At 32.3% G+C, this 20,049-nt stretch overlaps 3 protein-coding genes across 6 annotated transcripts; 2 read left to right on the top strand and 1 right to left on the bottom strand.

Annotated features, from left to right (window-relative positions):
• The first annotated feature begins 497 nt into the window (after nt 1-497).
• Nucleotides 498-6,557, top strand: LOC108347978 (probable galacturonosyltransferase 6). Of its 4 annotated transcripts, none has more exons than XM_017587459.2 (10): nt 498-630; nt 894-1,048; nt 1,160-1,194; nt 1,741-1,782; nt 1,907-2,054; nt 2,135-2,211; nt 2,737-3,056; nt 3,463-3,820; nt 4,903-5,418; nt 5,760-6,557. In XM_017587459.2, the coding sequence occupies exons 2-10, from the start codon at nt 940-942 to the stop codon at nt 6,033-6,035; spliced, it is 1,881 nt and encodes a 626-aa protein (XP_017442948.1). In that variant the 5' UTR covers nt 498-630; nt 894-939; the 3' UTR covers nt 6,036-6,557. The 4 variants fall into 4 exon arrangements, with proteins under 4 accessions (XP_017442948.1, XP_017442949.1, XP_017442950.1 ...); XM_017587460.2 differs by lacking the exon at nt 498-630 and adding an exon at nt 647-797; XM_017587461.2 differs by lacking the exon at nt 498-630 and having other exon boundaries at nt 653-1,048; nt 2,141-2,211.
• A 447-nt stretch (nt 6,558-7,004) lies between these two features.
• Nucleotides 7,005-7,869, top strand: LOC108347980 (photosystem II reaction center W protein, chloroplastic). Its single transcript, XM_017587462.2, has 2 exons — nt 7,005-7,188; nt 7,442-7,869. The coding sequence occupies exons 1-2, from the start codon at nt 7,092-7,094 to the stop codon at nt 7,753-7,755; spliced, it is 411 nt and encodes a 136-aa protein (XP_017442951.1). The 5' UTR covers nt 7,005-7,091; the 3' UTR covers nt 7,756-7,869.
• A 3,471-nt stretch (nt 7,870-11,340) lies between these two features.
• LOC108347944 (phospholipase A1-Igamma1, chloroplastic) lies at nt 11,341-14,887 on the bottom strand. Its single transcript, XM_017587407.2, has 2 exons — nt 13,518-14,887; nt 11,341-11,737 (listed from the first exon to the last, which is right to left on the bottom strand). Exons 1-2 carry the CDS (start codon nt 14,768-14,770, stop codon nt 11,476-11,478), a joined length of 1,515 nt encoding a protein of 504 aa, XP_017442896.2. The 5' UTR covers nt 14,771-14,887; the 3' UTR covers nt 11,341-11,475.
• Between the last annotated feature and the right edge of the window lie 5,162 nt (nt 14,888-20,049).

The following is a 20,049-nucleotide window of genomic DNA, read 5'->3' as shown; positions in this document are numbered from 1 at the left end:
GAATATTTATTATAACTCATACAGTAAAAACATATTTATTAATTTATTACATACTTTAAAAATAATATAATTCATATGTTTGGAAGCAATCATTTAAACTAATAGTATAAAAATTTCTCACTTTTCGTTTCTCCATTCTTTTATCCAGCTTTTTGATTAGTTTCATCCCTCTTATTCCTATCAATTTTACAACCTTCCAAATGAAGCATTAGAATAAAACAGATGTGAAAACAACTCATTTATCATTCAATCAAACAAAAATAGTAATATTATATTTGATAAAGTTGATACACCTTAAATTAATAATGGTTGAAATAAAAATAGTGGCATTTGGTAAAGGTTATACGGCTTAAATTAGTATTAAATAACTCTCACTTTACACGTATTTTTATTTTAAAGAGCATAATTCCTTTTCATGAATGGTAGGTGTGATGAGAGTATGCATATGAGTTATATGAATTTATGTCCCACACGGGCCATCACATCATCGCATATCTGTCATCAGCACCATCATCTACTACCATATTACGATCTATATCACGAACGTTCGATTTTCAAGTACTCCTCTCATTATTTTCATTATTCGTCAACCTGGCGACGCAATTTCCGAGGCAACCCTATGTATAAGAGGTAAAATAAAAATAATTAACAAAAAATATTTATAAAAAAAGAGAGAAATTAAACGAGGCAACTCATCGCGGAAGGGGCGAAGATGGATCATGGAGCTGCTTCTAATTATTCTCTCTCTTGAAAACACAAAAGCGAATAACTGAAACCCTAGCCTCTGATTTTTGTGTGTGCGTGTTTGGTGTTATTACTTCTGTTTCACGCATAGTATTCAATTCTCTTAGATATGAATCTGTGAAATCAATGTGCCTCTTTCGGAATCACAGAGCGAGGAACGGTTCCGTCGGCGTTTACCGGTGACAGCTATTATCGATGAAGTTATCACGTTGGTGGCAGAGGACTCTGATCCTCGCTCTTCTCTCTGTCTCCGTCGTTGCTCCGGTTTTCTTGGTCTATCACCGCCTCAATCTCACTCCCTACGGTAAAATAAGAAAAAAAAACCTTAATCTCCTCTCATTTGGATTTCTATGTTCCGCGTGCTTTCTTTCCGTTTAAGTTGACCTTTTTGCGTTTATGTTGAATTCCGTTGCAGCAAGACGAGAGTTTCAAGAAGATATATCCAGTGTTGTAAGCATATTGCTTCTCAAGCTTGGTTAATTTGTTAGTTTATTTGAATTTGAATTGCTTCGATAGCTTAAACTGTGTGTTGCTCGAAGAGAATGCCTCGTAGGTGGAATGTTTTGAAGTATTTCTTTCTTTTTGTTTTTCTTCTCAGTGAATTTTTATTTATCGGTGAGTTGAAAAGTTTGCCGGTCGATAGTTAACTGGAACTTCTTGGCTTTCAGTAATTTTCTTATGGTTAAACCGATTTTTATGGCTTTCAGTAATATTACTTAGTGTTTTAGTTTTTAATGTTTTGAAGTATTTCTTTCTCTGTTTCTGTTCTCGGTGAATTTTTTATTTATCGGTGAGTTGAAAAGTTTGCCGGCCGATAGTTAACTGGAACTTCTTGGCTTTCAGTAATTTTCTTATGGTTAAACCGATTTTTATGGCTTTCAGTAATATTACTTAGTGTTTTAGTTTTTAATGCTTCATCAGCTCCAATTGAAATTCTACAGCTTCCTATGCTCTGCTGTGGAATGGGGATTGATTATTATTATTTATTTCTTGCAGACATTTAGGACAGATCCTTTACAGCTAAATGCTATTGGGCAGGTAGTGGAAAATTTTATCAGAAATTTTGCCATCGTATTTTAAGTTTCACTTTCTTCTGGTTTTCCCCATGAATTTGAGAATAGGTTTTTCGTTTGTTATTTTTGGCGCTTTTTGTGCAATGCAGGAAGGTGTTGAAGAATTGGAAGAGCCAAAAGAAGTTGTTTATAAAGAAAAAGATTTTGGTTCAACAAATAGTTCCATACAACAAAAGAATAATGATTGTGAGAAATCTAAAATCCAAGGGTGTAGAAATAACATTTTGGAAAGAAATGGTTGGTGTTTGTTGGTGCACTTTTGAAATTTTGTGGTTTACATAATGCCCCTCCAATCTGAAACTTTTGCGTTTTTCAAGTTTCAGAATTTAACCAGGACACTAGGCAAGAACTGAAAGCTCAGCAGAAAGAATTATTCTCCATCGTTGGGAATGAGGTTTGTGCTAATTGTTTTGAATACTCACATTTCAATTTCAAGGTGACGAGACTGCTGCTTTTAAACTATTGGGGTTTTTTTTTCCAAGAAAAGTTATTCAAAGATTCTTCCGTTCTGTCTTCCTGAGAGAAGTTGTAGTTCTCTCAAATTTCAGAAGATACCAAAATTCTTTTCTTAATCAACATTTCTGCTACGATCTTCATTTTTTAAGGGTCATCTTCCCATGTCATGTACACAACTGTAAATTTGCGATGAATGCTTGATTTCAATTTTGTTTTAAAAGTAGATGTAAATGCATGAATATGATAGTTAAATGAGCCGAATTGGTGTAAAATAAAAATAAATTATTTGATATATCACTTGTGTGGTTGAGGTTTTATTTTCAGGTTGCAACTTCTATGACCTTAATGTAAATGATGTTCATGATAAGAAATTGGATTTTGGTTGTCCATAGTGCACTTATTATGCACTTTCTTTTACTATTCTAAATAAGATTACCGGATTTTAATTTGGTTTTATTTGCAGAACACATTTAATACAACAGTCACGCATAATCAGAGCATGCACACTCATTCTCGAAAAACGACAGATGCTAATGTTGAAATGAAAGATAAGAAATCTACGCCAAGAACAACCCAAAATCATCAGAGTTCACGACCTCAGCCTAGGAGAGTGTTAAATCAGAAGGTTTTAGAAATTAAGGATCAAATTATTAGAGCCCGAGCATACTTGGGTTTTGCTTCACCAGGCAGCAGCTCACGCTTGATGAAGGAGTTGAAGCTGAGAATTAAAGAGATGGAACGTGCACTTGGAACAGCTACTAAGGATTCCGACCTGTCTAGGAGGTAAAATTTTCTTGTGACCCTACAGCTTGAATTTAGTTTGGCAGTTATTTATTACATGTACTTACTAAAATGTACAAGTTTCAAGACAAAACTAATGATTTGGTCCCTGAAAAATACATTATTTTCTATTTCTTCCCACAACTAGGTTCATCAATTGATTGAAGCAAATTAAAGTTTCAGCAGAGAAAATTAGAAGTGGATGGATACCATTAAGAAACTTGTTTTCAGAGACCAACACATTATATGTTTTGTTACAAGCCCAAACTAAGTCTTTGAAAATCTGGCAACTGCTTGTTTACCAATATAAAAGTAGTGACAGAGAACATTCACGCTTATCATTTTTATGTGATATGAACTGTAAAGAAAATTAGATGTTTTTTAATCTGAAAACAAGTGAAGTTCACAGTGCTTTGCAGAAAATGAGACACATGGAGGCTTCACTGTCTAAAGCAGACCGTGCTTTCCCGGACTGCACTGCTATGGCAACTAAGCTCCGGGCAATGAATCATAAGACTGAAGGGGAAATTCATTATCAGCAACGGGAAACAACATATCTTGTTCATCTTGCTGCAAGGACTACCCCGAGAGGTCTTCACTGTCTTTCTATGCAGCTAACTGCTGATTACTTTGCCCTGAGACCTGAGGACCGGAAGCTTCCAAATGAAAATAAGATTAATGATCCAAAACTTCATCACTATGTTGTCTTCTCTGACAATGTTCTGGCGTGTGCAGTTGTTGTTAACTCTACTATCTCTAATGCCAAGGTAAATGCATTTTTTAAATTGATTAACTTTTATTTTTTTCCTTTGATTCGGGTGTTGTTAGCTTTTGTTGTTTCTTTTGCTTTTGGAAAATGTTTCAACCTCAATGCAATGCTGAGAAAAAAACACTGATACTAGCAAATTCAATATTAACAAGATTGGCTGTAATTTACTTTCAACTTAGTAGTCCCTTGGTGGACACTTTTTGAATAGTTGATACCCCTTATGTTTCACATTTATCAGCCAAAGCTGTCTGTCTACGGAAAATTGAAGCACATATTTATACTCAAGATTTTTCTTCAATTATTATGTAGTAAAAACCATTGGGGTGGGTGGCGGCCATTCGACAGGCAGTATGAATGCATGATTCTACCACCAATTTATTTGATTTCATTCCTATCTTTCCTTGAACCCACCTTGCTTATAATTGGCATAAGATTTTTGAAATATTTCTGTCTACATTGAAAAAGTTATCTTAGTTGCTCTGCTGCTCAAGGCGCTGCAGAACATGCTGAAGAATTAAGAAGTCAAAACAGTAAAAACACAAGAGGACGTGTGATTTTTTATTATGGAATAACGCTAATAAGTCAATCATCCTATAAAATACTTCCCTCTACATCATTATCAAATAAACTTTGATTTTCTAGTTAGCAGGAGTTATTTCTACTTTATTAGTTTCTCAGCACTTTATAGAAGTGCCTAACTTGTAGTTAATACAAGAGATGCGGTAAGAAGGATGATATTATGAGATCCCTTAGAAAGTAATTCATTCCCATGAGAATGCAGTCTTATGTACCCGCACAAACCCTGTCACTTACTGTTGAGTTGTTGAAGACTGATTTTTTTATATTTGTGACAAGTACTGACAGTATACTATTTTTAAACACACTATTATTTACTGAAGTTTATTTGATATAAAAAAATAAAAAATAGTGTGTCTTAACATCCTTGTTTAGGGAACCTCACTGTTGATTTTGTAGTTTCCAATAAATTTTAATTAAAAATTTTTATTATTGAATATGAAGCTAATGCTTAAGTCTGTGTTTTAGTGACAAGAAAGTGTGACAATGACTTTTAAATTGCAGAAACAGGGGAAACTTGTTTTCCATGTAGTGACCAATTCACTAAACTTTCCTGCAATCTGGATGTGGTTCTTATTAAACCCTCCTGGAAAAGCCACAGTCCACATACAAAGCATAGAGAACTTTGAATGGTTGCTCAAGTACAATGCATTCAAAGAACAAAATTCCAGTGATCCAAGATTTACTTCTGAGTTGAACTACCTGCGTTTCTACCTTCCAGATATCTTCCCTACTTTAAATAAGGTTGTGCTCTTTGATCATGATGTCGTGGTGCAACAAGATCTCAGTAGGCTATGGAATGTTAATATGAAAGGGAAAGTAAATGCAGCAGTAGGCACTTGTCAGGAAGGGGAAACTTCATTTCATAGGATGGATACGTTCATAAACTTCTCAGATCCATTAATTGCAAATAGGTTTGATGTCAATGCTTGCACTTGGGCATTTGGGATGAACTTGTTTGATTTACAACAGTGGAGAAGACAAAATTTAACTGCTCTCTATCACAGTTATTTGCAAATGGTATGATTAAAGAAATGTTATTTTTTTGTACACCTATTTTTTTCTCTGTTCAGAGAGTCTGCATGTTGTTCTCCTCTCAGAAATTTGCCTACTTTTAAATTCTTCAAATCTTGAGTTTGGCTTCTAGCGTTGATAAAATAAACGAGCTTCCTTGAAATTGGATTTGCGTTAATCCTGGAATCCAAATGTTAATCAAAGAAACATGTTCATTGTTCTAATTTCGATTGTTGAATCTAATGAGAAGGTCTTGTTTATTTTGCAGTTATATGGAAGACAATTTTATTCTATTGAATTCTGATGCAACGATAATTTGATGTGTTTCTCTATGCTGTTAATTTCAGGGTTCCAAGAGGCCATTGTTGAAAACTGGAAGTCTGCCTTTAGGGTGGCTGACCTTCTATAACAAGACTATGATTTTGGACAAACGGTGGCAGATTCTTGGTCTTGGTTATGACTCAGATGTTGATAAAAACCAGATTGACCGGGCTGCGGTTATACACTTCGATGGAATTAGGAAACCGTGGTTAGACATTGCAATGGGAAGATATAAAAGTTACTGGACCAAATTTGTGGAGTTTGACCACCCTATCTTGCAACGTTGCAATCTCCAGGCGTAGCCCAAAATTTAAATATCACCTTTCGTACATGGCAGGTTTTATTTGAGTAATTTCCTGGCATATTAATTGCCTGCTTCAATCGATTCTTTATTGTTCTTGGCGATTCTTCTTGTAAAGCCCTTCATAGATGCATAAAGTTTACGTCATATATATTTTTAGAAGCTTAGCTAATTTGTAGGACATTGAGATGAAATAAGATTCACGTAGGCATTTTAGCTGCTTGGAGATGCTGTTGCTGGTTGTGTACATAAAAATTCGTTTCCGTGCTGTGTTAGATCGTGCTACCAGTGCTTACCACCATTTTACGCCAATTACGAGCGGAGTTAAGCTGTACACTCAGGAACTAATCTATACACAATTGTGGCTGCCATTTGAGTTGTAAAGCATTAGTATATGCTATTTTCTCATTATTTATCACAGAAAGCCATGGGATTCAAGTATTATGCTTGTAATGTTTGCTTCTGACTTCTGTGTCTCGAAAGTAATGTCTTTATTATCCGTGAACATGGGGGGTTCAAATTATGTTCTGCTTCTCCGCTTCTTCTTTTAATTGTTAGAAAGAAAGTATTATCTGGTCGTGATTCTTTGGACAAATACCTTTATTAAAGATTTCTTAAATAAGTATTAGTGTGTAAGTTGCTTTTAGAATTAAAATAAACTATATTTAGAATGTTTTTGCGTCATTTTAAGTCGTTTTCATCAATTGTCTTAAATATTTTTAAAACATAAGCTGAAAATCGATTATAAATATTTTTGCAATCTTTTTAATACTGTCATAAGATAAATTCAAATATCTTCTAAGTCTTTGTTACCGTTGTAAAGCATCAGCTTCGATCGGGTAAAATAATATGGGGCTATGAAGAGATTATGTGACGCGTGGAGAACAATTATTGGGTTTTTGCAGATATGGATATCAAACGACGGGTTTTCAGCCTATCTATGGTGTGTGGTGGCCGATAATAATAGTGACAATTTTGAAATATTTTCTATTGCGTATGAAATAAACTGCAACCGCTACAGAAGCGTAGACGTACTCTGATTCATCACTGAAGAAAAATGGCATCCATCATCGCCGGCACCCCTACAACATCGATCTCTCGCACAGGTCTTGTACTCAAGCGACCTTTTGGGGTCTCATCCTCCACCGTTCTTGGTGAGTTTTTCCCTCAAGGAAGATAATATATTTGATTTCTTTCAGAATTTGCAATCAATTGATCTGTTTCTATTTCTCATTTTCTTGTACTCACAACGTAGTGAAACACAAGACGTAGCAATTTCAGGGTTCTCATATTTCACATTTAGACTGATAGTTTGGTTTTAGACTATGCTTATTAATGAACCAACGACCTTTTTTCTTACAATAACTAACATAACATCGTTCATATATGGCAAACATAACTGTATAGGATTGCCAGCAATGGGTAGTAGGGCAGGGAAAGTGAGATGCTCGATGGAGGAAAAACCATCTTTGCAGGAAAGCAGTTCAAAGGTGGGAATGGGAACATCCTTGCTAGCAGCTGCATTCGCCGCAACCATGTCAAGCCCAGCCATGGCATTGGTGGATGAGAGACTTAGCACTGAAGGGACAGGGCTTCCCTTTGGGCTTAGCAACAACCTTCTTGGTTGGATCCTGTTGGGTGTCTTTGCTCTTATATGGGCTCTCTTCTTTGTCTACACTTCCACTCTTGAAGAGGATGAAGAGTCTGGAATGTCCCTCTAAACACCGACTCATTATGCATCGTATAAATTCCAAACACTCATCTCCTCCTCTGTTGTATTAAAATTCTACTTGTGTATTCATCTTCAATCTTCTCAAGTTATTGATTTCTCCTTATGCAGAGGTTTCACATAGCTTATTCCATACATGCATGCCTTTTGCTTTCCGAGGTTGCCTGTTTATTGGTACTATAACATCTATTCTAGCCCTCTGAAATTAAGTGGAAGTGGAAAAATATACATTACAAATACATGTGAACAAAAATATGCGCCTTTTCTATTATCTTTCTTACATTATTACGTGGATCATTTATATGCATTTAGACGGACATGTAAACATCTAATTACTCGTGACAATGAAGATAAGTGTTCTGTAATAACTGTACAGATAAAATCTATATATAAAATTGTGATTGGGCCTCTAACTTACAATTCAGCTTAGTTATAATTTGTATTGAATCTGCAATTCTATGTCTCATTTGAATGTCATCTACTATATGAGATGTTCATGTATTGGGTATCATGTGTAACCTGAAGTGTTAATGTATAAGTTTTCTAGATTTAATGGTTCTCAAAATCACTTCTAGATTTACCTACTTTATGCCATATACTGGCTTAGCCCTCACCAAGGTGAATCTAACTTTGATTACACCGTTAGGTTTGTTTGAGAAGAGATACAGGGAGATTTAGTGTTAATAAATTGTAAACAAGTCTGTTACTACTGAGTAGGTGAGAAATCATTCCCGGTCGGTTATTAGAGTAATACTTGTGTGAACTCTCCAGTCGTTTACTGGAGACAACCTTCGTTTGCTGGAGACAACCTTTGAATGTCATTAAATGCATAATTAATGATATAACGGTCAGTCAATCATTCCCGGTCGGTCATTAGAGTAATACTTGTGTGAACTCTCCAGTCGTTTACTGGAGACAACCTTCGTTTGCTGGAGACAACCTTTGAATGTCATTAAATGCATAATTAATGATATAGCGGTCACCGTGGAGCGGTTAAGGTTTGCATTGATTGTGAGGTAAATTAATGGATTATATTCCTTAAAACCCTATAAATAACAATTGATTAGGAAGGTAAAATCTCTAATTTCTGATTTTAACTAGACTTGCGGAGATAAATTCTGACTTGAGTGTCGGAGTTTTCCTCATCCCCATTTTGGCATTGAGAGAGGAAGATCCTGACGATAAGACCGGAACAAGGAGGACCGATCGGCGGAAGCGGAGCATTCCCGAACAGAAACAGCAGGAGTTTTTCTCGTCCCATTCCAACAGAAACAAAGTCTATATAAAAGACGATAATATTATTTCCATTCCAAAATTTTAAAACACTAAATTTTTCATTTTATCTAATATGAAACTTTCATCTTATTTTGTTTGAATCATATAAGAAGGAGTTATTAAAGATAATATGGAAAGATTATGGAACCTAATTAAAATAAGAGCATTAAAGTAACTTTAATTTTTTTAAAAAATTAAATGAATGGGTGAAAAAATTATTTAATGTGTTTAATTGCATTATGTTACGACGAACTCCGAAGTGCAAGCACAGTAAATATAATTCAATTGATATGAATCCTTATTTAGCGGTGTTAACCAAAGCAATTTCAAATACCATTGAAGTTTAAGAACCATAAATACAGAGAGTTCTTTTTTTTCATGATTTCCTCCTGCATACTGTTGATGTAATTGCTTTGGAAAGATGTATGATGGAATGATCTAAAAGGTTCTGTATTATACCATGTAAAAGTTAAAAAATTATGTATTATATTATAAATTATATTATCTAAGCTAAAAGTTTATTTTTGCTAGTTGTTTATCAGTTAGATTGACCATTCTTAATTTGCATCAGAAATAGTTAAATTGATTAAATTGATGAAGGATAATAAAGTGGTTTTTGCTTTATAGTTATTTTAAATGTAGCAAAAGGAAGAACATTTTAGTTTGTTAATAGAATACTGTTTGTCGTGGATAAGATGGTAAATGTGGTCGGCAATGACAATGCCAGATGGCAATAGTGCACACAACACAACTATTTACTTTACTTATTATATGTTAACAACTAAAAGTTAACAACTTTTTGAGAATGAATGCGTGTCAAAAATATATTGATCCATTTTAAATATTTATAAAAATATATTTCAAAAGTACCAATCAAAAACTGTCATAGATTAATTGTTAAAATGTTGTAAGTTGTTGGAAAAAAGTTTTCCCTACTTTACTCTGCTACCTCTGTCTTCACAGTTTGATATTGTTGTGTTCCGTTTGCTTTCAACCATGAAACATTCCTTTGTGATAAGTGTGAGCAAAAAGAAAATTTAACTTATAATAATTTAAATGTATTTTATTTTACTTTGAATATATATTTAAATATATTTATTTTAAATTCAAATGTATATTTTTTCATTTTAAATTTAATTCATTTTATTGGATTTTGATCATATATAAATTGAATAATTTTTTGAATTTTAAAAATTCAAAATCAACATAAATTTAGATTGAGTTAAAATGATCTTACTTAATATTGTGATGAAATAATTTTAATTAGAAGTCAAGTTAATTTGGATCAAAAGTTATTTCAAGTACAAATCAAGACTAATAAGTCTAAATCTAAATTGAGTTGAGTTGAGTTAGCTTAATCAAATTGAGTAAGAGTTAATATAAATCTAAATTCATTCAAGTCAATTCTGACCTAGTTCAAGTAAATTAGCTCAAGTTTGAGGTAAGATGGTCAAACTCAAGTTGAGGTGAGAGAATCCAAGCTCATGGCAAATTGAGTTGACCTTGACCCAAGTCAAGCTGGGACAACTTAGGTCAAGCTAAGTTGGCTTGGACCCAGGTCGAGCTAAGTGACTCAATCTCATATCAAGTCATCTTGATCCAAGCTCAAATTGAATCAAGTCAGTTTTGGTTTAAGTCTATTTAAATTTAGGTCGTGGTGAGTTAGTTAGATCAAAGTCAAAGCAAATTGACTTATAATTATGTTATGCTGAGTCGATCTAAACTCAAGTTGAGCTTATCTATCCTAAATTCATGTTAAACCAAATCAATTTAAATCCAATCAAGACAAACAAACTTAGTGAAACTTCGATATAATAAAAACAAACGAATTGAGTCAGAATTTCATTGAAGATAATACTTTTGTTCATTTGAGAAGAAGAGAGCAGAAAAGAAAAAGATTTCTGATTATTCCTATGTTTCAATCACCATAATGTTAGATTATGTATATTAGATCAATAACTAATGGATAATAACTTTTTTTTAAACAAAGCAAATCCCTTCATAACAAAAAAAAATAGAAACGTATAATGATTGATCATTAAAAACAACATAGATTAATATTTTATTCTTAAATTCCATCTTGATTTTATATTCTAATAAGAATGAAGAGAAAAGAATAAAAATAGTAATATATGCTCACATATAATCTCCAATTACTTTTTCTTAAATTTCAATATTTTAATTTAACTCCTCAACAAATTAAAATGTTATTTATAACCTCAAACCTTTTATTATATATTCCAAAACGTAAACAACAATATTTTAAAAAAAATCTGGTAGTGTGATATGAAATATAGAGATATTTTGGACATTTTTGCAGTATTAATATTGATAAAGAAAAGTTGAATAATTTGACTTTCTTGAGGAGTTTTCCATTCTTATGGTAGTGACTACTTAGGAAAGTGGAGAATGGTGATTGTTTGTGTGTGAAGCATAGTTACTTATTGGTTGATTTATCAGAAGAGAAGAGACCGAGTTCCTCGAGATGGGGATCAATATCTTGGTGGTGTGGATCTTGAGACACTTGGCGATCAGTGAACATCCACCGTCCACCTTCAGTCTTCATCATGTTCTTGTTCAGGTCTTGCCTCCAGTTTGGTGGCACCGTATACTCGTCCTTCAAAAAGTCACATGACTTGTTCACCAAAGCAATGTCCCTCTCACTCGTTCTCTTAAATGGATCATACTTCCTATGGTATCTGCCATAATCAAAACTTACACTTCAATTTCCCATACTTATATCATCTTATCATTGCTTTTAAACCTAAAATCTACTATGGAAGAAATTCAACACCTTATTTCTTTTCAATATCAACTGTTTTACCTTTTACTTTTATAAATAATATTTCAGACATAAAAAAATAAATTAATTATAATGATTTGTTTTTTTATGAATGATATCAAATATAAGTATCCAATAAGATAACATCAAAATTTAGAATGTGTATTTGTAAAATAAAAGTAAAAATGGTGAAAGAAAATAAAAGTAGGTTTTAGAAAAGTTTAATAATATTTTTAAGTATATTAATATTAGATGCATTTTTAATAATAGTTCTAAAGAAATATGATATCACGAGAACGTGATTCTGGTTAACTATCATTACTTTACGAAGAATTTAAGACGTGCTTAATTGGAGTTATATAAAGATAAAAGTTTATTTAAAAAAAATCCATGCATATGCATTCTTTAAAGTTAAATAAAATTGCTTATAAATGGAAAATAATTACTTATAAATGTGTAAAATTTATATTGATAATATTTTTATTTATAGAAGATATTTATATATATATATATATATATATATATATATATATATATATATATATATATGAAAACATGGGCCCCATTTAATTTAATTTGTTTTCTGAACTTGTCAAGAGGAATGGGCCTGCTGGTCCCCTCCCGAACTCCGGATATTTACAACTGTTGCCATATTTATGCTGACTGACTCCAGGACAAAAATAAAAACAACATGCGTTTTAAAATATCATTTTCCATAACTATTGATGCAATTATTTGAGATCTCATTTATGATAAGATAGCATGTTGATATAACATAAAATATAAGATTAAAAATCTTAAAAAAATATTATTTGTCAGAAGATATTGTATTAGAGTAAAATTTAAAAGTTAATACAGATGACTTTACATTGTAGTATTTTGTCTCCTTCTTCAACGCATTATTTACGAATTATTTCTGTAATTTTTTTATATTTCATTATTTAAAAACTCGTTTACTACTTTTTGTTTGTGTTATTTTTCTATTTATTAAATTGGACACTTTCCTGTTCCCACTTCTCTGCAAAGATGACAGTGAATACAGGAAAAAGATTAAAAAAAATGTTTTTTTAACAGTTTTTTTTAACAACTTCTGTATAATAGTTTTTGTGATGATGTATTTCAAATATATGGATCAATAAAACAATGACACATAATTTATTGTCAAAAAATTATTAAAAAAAGTTGTTCACATATTATAATTATAGTAAAAAACATTGGAAAAAATATAGAAAAGATAATGATGCCGTTTATTTATGAAAGAAAATATTTTTTTAATAATTGTTTTTCATAACTTTTTTATAACAGTTTAGTTTAGCTTATGATTCGTCGGTTTTAAATATACTATCAATAAAATAAAATAGTGATTATTGGAAAAAAGTTGTTAAGATATTGTGATCCATTTCTGAATCCTGTGTGTTGTATTTTTTAACTGTCATGATTTATGCAACCTATGATTTCTGTGTAAAAACTGTTCAAAAAATAACTTTTGCGAAGAGAATTTGGAGTTTTGTGTGGTTGTTGAAACGAAGAATAGAGAATAAACAACGGTAAAAGATAAGTTAACACATATTTTTTTAAAAATATTTTATATAATATATAAGTAATTTTTTGATTGGATTTAAAGTATGGTAGTATGATAATAAAAAAAATAAAAAATTATTAAAAAAAGAATAAGTGTAAGGAAGTAAAGAACTGACCCATCCAGCAAGTGCAAGTGAGCCTCCAAGTTATGGGCGCAGGCAGCATCCCCATTGGGGTTCAAGAAAGGTGATTGCTTATGATCCAATTCCAACTCCTGCCCAACGTGCAAATAACACCATGGCAACCAATCCACCAGCTTCACCAGCCACGGTGCCAACCCTTCGTTGAACAGAAACCCCGGCGACTGCGGCACAAGGTCGTGCCTGTTATGCACTCTCAACACCTTTATCCCCAGCTCCCCTTCCAACCTCTCCTTGAACTTCGCATTCCCCACCCTCGGCCCCGAAAACGAAAACACCGATACATGCGCTTTTCTCCCACTCTTTCCCACACTCGCCCCACTTTCCACAACATCAAAACCACTCAGTATCGCCATCGCACTCCCCAGACTATGCCCCGTTATCGTAATACTCACCTCTTCATCCGCATAAATCTTCATCAACCGTTTCACCTCCCCCAGAACCTGTTCCCTCGCCGAGTACTTACAATACCCACACTCCTGTTCCTTGTCCGTGTACAGATCCAAGAAACCGGCTTCCACCTTTATACCCTCGTCGGGACTCGGGATGAGGGGAGCGATCGGTCTCAGGAAATTCGTCAGGTCAGCCACCCACTCCACGTTCGTCACCGTCCCTCGCCACGCGATCGTGATGTCCCTCCGCCCCAGACGTTTGCTCGTCGCGTCGTCCGACACCGCGATGAAGCCCGACCAGTTCGCGTGCTGGCTCCACTTCTTGTCGGGCCACCGCGATTTGCGGAAGAATTTTGGGAGGTTGATGTTGGCCGTGGCGTAGAGATAACGTGTGACGTTGTATCCCACGTTGGGCATGTCGAGGCTTTGGAAGAACTCGGGTATGGAGAACCTGCAGCTGCCGCAGTATTTGGAGTAGGGGTCGTAGTCGAAGGCGTCGTAGCAGGCCTGGGCCATCTCCCCGTAGCGGATCAGCTCGGTCCGCATTAACGGGTCCAAGGGATCTAGAAGGCCGGCCCAGTTGTTCTCCCCGTGGATCTTGCGCCACACCTCCGCCACTTCCTTTTGTTTCTTCCCTTCCTCTTGCTTCTCAATGGTCTCCAGAGAAGATGAAAGCGTGGCACTGCATGTTACGTTTGTTGGGTAAGTTTTTAAAGCTTTTGTGTGTTTGGGTTTGAGTTTCTTTACGGTGTTTGGTGGTTGGGATAGAAAGCTGCGGGCTTGGCTCTTCAGTGTTTGGGGGAAAGGGACGACCATGGTTGCCATTGATGAAGCCATGCTCAGGTTAAACTCAGAAATATCAAAGGATGGTGCTTCCGGATTCAGCTATGAATAGATCAATATATATTTACACGATAGTGATATTTCGAACCAAAAAAGACTAATAATATATCTACTTCATCATCACTTAAATATTAACATTTTATTCTCTGTCTTCAGATTTAATTATTATTGAAATGAGCTGTCAAATGAATATTTTTTCAAGTAGAAATATCATCCTCTTTATAATTATTATTGAGACAAGCATAGGCAAATGGTGTCGTTCCGTGTGAACCTCAGACTCTATTTCAGACACATGGCGTGAGTCTATGACCCATCCATCGTCAATAATTTCATTTGTCAATACAAATACGTGTGTCAGTTTCATTTCATAAACAATAATCACAGTAACTATTTCATCCATTTGAAAAATCACTTTAAAAACATTTGTTGTGTTTAAATTCATGAATCTTCTATGCTACTCTAGAGGATAACATTTTTTATTTAGTTTAGATCACATGTTAATTAAAAACATTAGAGATGCTTAGCCTCGAGTACATTGTTGGCTAATTATGTTAGAAATCACGTAAAATTTTATAAAGTATACAATTTGAATACGTATTGTGTATTATCATGTATTCTATTTTTGGTGTATATATAAAATATTTATCTAGTGTATGTATATATATACAATTAAGTTCTCCAAATTTAAATTGATTCATGGCAATATATTTCTCTTTGAAGGTTAAACTTGTTTTATGTGAAATTTTCTAAAGTTGTATAATTAACTTTTATAAGTGGATTTAGGTTGATTTTTATTATGTTACACTTTTCAGGTTGATCTTATTATATTGATTTTTTTTAGATTGACTTCCATCATGTTAAGCTATTTTGGTCAATTTTTTTCGGATCAATCTCTATAATGTTGAGTTTTTCAAGTTGACCTTTTTCAAGTCAATTTTCATCATATTGAGTTCTCTAGGTTGATGTCCTCCGACTCAGCTTCAACACCAAGTCTTTTTTAAGTAGAGCTTCTTTGGTCACCCACTTTGGATCAACTGGTTACAATACGACTGACTAATCACAACATGGTTAGATTAAACAGCATGACCAACTGATCACAGCATGGTCAAATTAAAAGTATCGACAAATCAATCTCTTGATGTATATTAAGGTACGATTGGACCATAATTATGTCGATAAAAAGGTAAAGGCCCATTAGTTATATAAAGGTCTCAAGTATGACTTTAACATATGCATTGATTGTTAACCAAATGGTCATTTATTGATTTTAGCATCGAGTACCTTATGCAGGTACATTCGAGTGAGCTTTTGATGACGCTAAACGACCCAAAAATCGCTCAGTCTACAACACAACCCGTCCAGTCTACGACAACCACAAGCCCAACCAAGGGCCCCCACCCTAAACAATTTTTATTTATTAGTAGCGTATATTTTGTGTTGTAGCTTTACTCATGCATTTAAGGAAGTAAGGTGTGATACTTGTTTACAGTTATTGATAAAAATAATAAAAATATCTCCCAAAGAAATGCCACCGAATTTTGAATTTCACCCGATAACTTCATGTTCCGTATTTTCATATGGCACCAAGGTTTCAATGTTTTTACATGTGTTTAGAGGGTTGCAAGGGCAACTTCTTGGGTGGTTGCATATTCTTCATCGATATTGATGGTTATTATCTAAAGACATCCTATAGTGATCAATTATTAGTTATAGTAGGTAGAGACTATGATGACCATTGATTATCCCAATCAATGGATAGCAATTGTGGTCTAAAAGTAATGGTCCAGGAATATTTTCACCCATTTATAAAACACCACCTAAGAGGCTTAAGAGCTACGAAGAACGAAATCCAATGAACATGTGAGTCATTCAAAATTATCAAAGAAAAACATTGTTATGAAGTGTAGCAGGTGTAATCAATTTAAATTTGAAAAAAATAAATTAAATGCTTAATTCATATAACATGCTTAAATTCGTACAACATAACATCACTAAAGTTTTATAACATCATTGTTATGTAATAACCAATAAACTAAAGTACCAATGTTTTTGTCAACATTATTGATACAAGCCAAAACTATCATATTACTTTATATTAATATTATAATACTAATTACAATTAATCTTTAGCAAAAACATAACAAAAAAACAAAAGTGTTACGGCTCACGATACAACAAACAAAAGTACCATAATTTTTCTAACTTTTATATGTTGTTGTAATTTTCTCTTCAACTTCTCGTTCTTCTTCGTTAAACCAGTACAACTTTCCTCTTTTCAAAACAAACTTCTTGTCCACTTTTTTGTTTGTACAATAGCTTCAATTTTGGAATCTCCTTCATCAACTCATTCAAAGTAATTACAATTCGAATTGATCTGCAAGAAATATTACAAACCATCAATAAAGACTTCATCAATATAAGTAAAGCATTTTTTCACTACTGTCCAATTTTTACATCTCAAATATAATCTTCCTTTGTTCTTCAAAGTAGTTTCTTTCAATATCAACAATATTTTCCTATATCCACTAACTTTTGATGCTAATTGTGAAGACGACCCACATCCTTTCAACATTCTCGAACTAATGCTCCTCCGTGTAGAACCAAATCCTCTACTCTCATATTTCATCACACTACAACAATGATTTTCAAATTAAATTACCAATTAATCACATAATTTACAATAATAAAGAACCCTACATGTTGAAACCTTAGATCCTGAATCCCACCATATATTCCCACAAACACAAAGAATGAACTTATGTATCTTCCCCCAAGATGAACTCCATAAATTAAAGTTTTTCCTCTTTGTTAATCTTCAAATGCTAAATTGTGATTTCGTTGATCAAACCCTTGCTTTTGAACACAAATTCCACAAATGGTTGCTCTTCTCATCTTCGTTGATTCTAAGAGAAAACTCACAACTCATATCCTCTTCGTTTGAACATTAGAACTTAATTTCAATTTAATTTGAAATATTAATTGTACACATATTGAAGATGTGACACGCTGTTAGCCATGTTAGAAGAAAAACTAATAGTGTTGGTCATTGATGACGGACTTTCTAAAAGAAGAAAGAAAAAAATTGATCAAAGTTTGGAAGAGAAACATAAAAAAAAATCGCCTGATAATTTAAAAATTAAAGATATATTTAGCTTTTTAACTAAAAATATTTCAAGCAAAAGTTTTAAAATAATTACTATAATAAAAATCAAGATGTTATTATATTATATTATGAGATACAAAGATGAAATGAAGTAAAGTAAAAAAAATGATTTTTCAACTTTTGGTGTAATTTTATTCTAAAATTATCATAATAATATAAATTTTAAAAAGGATCCTCGTATAAATAAGTCATGCGAACTTGACACAATTTTATGATAAAAAAATTGTATCCAATTTAAATGACTTTATTGTAAATAAAACAATTGTATCCAATTTAAATGATTTTATTGTATATAAATTAATATCATGTCAACGACTTCTATTTTAAAAATAAAATTATACTATTGACATGACTTTAGTTCTTAAATAAAATGAACTTCGTATGATACTGTGACAATTTCATTTTTCATAAATAAAATCATTTTATATATATAATACTTACTTCATTTTATTTATAACTGAAGTATTCGTATAACATAATATGTCTTTTGTTCATTTTATTCTTGAATTGAAATACTATCAAGTTGTGACCTCACTTTTATATAATTTTTTATATAAGTTGTTTTTAATTCATTTTGTAATAAAATCGTTTTATATATTTTTTAACTTGAACCAAATGAAATTACACAAGAATGGTGAAAAAACGAAAAGAAATCTAATAACGCGTGTACTGACTAAGTTTTAAACTTGAAAAAGTTAGGTGGGAAGTAATATATACACTAAAGAATTGACTCCACGTTTAAAACAAGGCGCACATGGTTTTCGTAAGTGGGACCACCCTTGCTCGCCCTTCAATGTATCAACAAATCCCCACATCTCATCTTCACGCTTTCACTTTCAACTTTTTTCAATCTCAATTAATTCACAAATAATAAGAAGAAAAATACTTAAACGTCTACTTTAACAGACCCTTCCTTAATCAAAGTCTATTATGATAATGAATTGGATCAAGTCATTATCATGATAAAATGGAAAGAAGAAGGTGATTCCATAGAATAAATAATTAATATATTCTTTTTTTAGGTATTTATGTTATTTTGAATCTACTCACATTTTTTAATTTTTCTTTTAAACAGTTTATAAAATGATCTTTCTATTGCAAGGACCACACAAAGAGATTATGGAAGTTGTAACATTATAATAACATTATATAATGGAAGGCGTGTTTCACCTGGTCAGTTTCCAATCATAAAATACAAACACATAATTGGGTTAACATGCGTGAAGGAATAAACTTCCTTTTATAGTAATTCATAATTTTAAATTTAATTAAATTTTAGATATTTGATAAATTTTATAAAAAATTAATTAAATTTTTATAATTTATTAAGTACCCAAAAAGTTATATTTTTTAATTGATTTTTTTTCTGTTAACATGTGATTGTTTTTAGATGATTAAAATATTATATTCTTTATTAGGGTTTCATCATTCCTGCCAATGAAATCAGGTTTCATTGTTCCCAGGCTACTTCTTCCCTTACCTGTCACAACCTTCAACCACTGAAAATCATTATCATGAACTCCATTTTCACTGTCCTTAACCTTTGTGGTTGTTTTTGTGTTGTTGGTTTGTGAGAAAGGAAATGACACGATTGAGGAACAACCTATTTCGTTGGAATTATAAAGATTAAGATAAAGATGTTGTGAACCTTATATGAAGAAAGAAGTGAAATCCTATCCAAAGAAATGTAAGGTTGGATAAAATTATAAATTATAAAATTACACAAGTAATAAATTGATGTAAAAAGATATATGTTACAATACCAACTTAAAAATCATATCAGGAAGTTAATAGAAAAATTTAACTTAATTAAGAGTTTATAAATTTATCAAGACTTAAAATTTAATTAAACATAATTTAATTTAAATATTTATATTTGATTATATTTTTACTTTCAGGATTTAAATATGATTATTTGTTATTGTATTGGTTTTTTAAAAGTACTTATTTAATCTTTACATTTATATATTTTATTCAAATTAAATTTTTCATTATAAAAACTTGAATTAAATGACTTAAATTGACATCGATGTAGTTTCTTGTCTCACGAATGAAGGAATCAAATTAATTTAAACAGATAAATTAATCACAACTTTTACTAATATATGTA

The sequence above is a fragment of the Vigna angularis genome, chromosome 2, assembly GCF_016808095.1.
Source record: "Vigna angularis cultivar LongXiaoDou No.4 chromosome 2, ASM1680809v1, whole genome shotgun sequence".
Taxonomy (NCBI): domain Eukaryota; kingdom Viridiplantae; phylum Streptophyta; class Magnoliopsida; order Fabales; family Fabaceae; genus Vigna; species Vigna angularis.
Note: the sequence above shows the minus strand (reverse complement) of the source record. Positions and strands in the feature narration are given on the sequence as shown.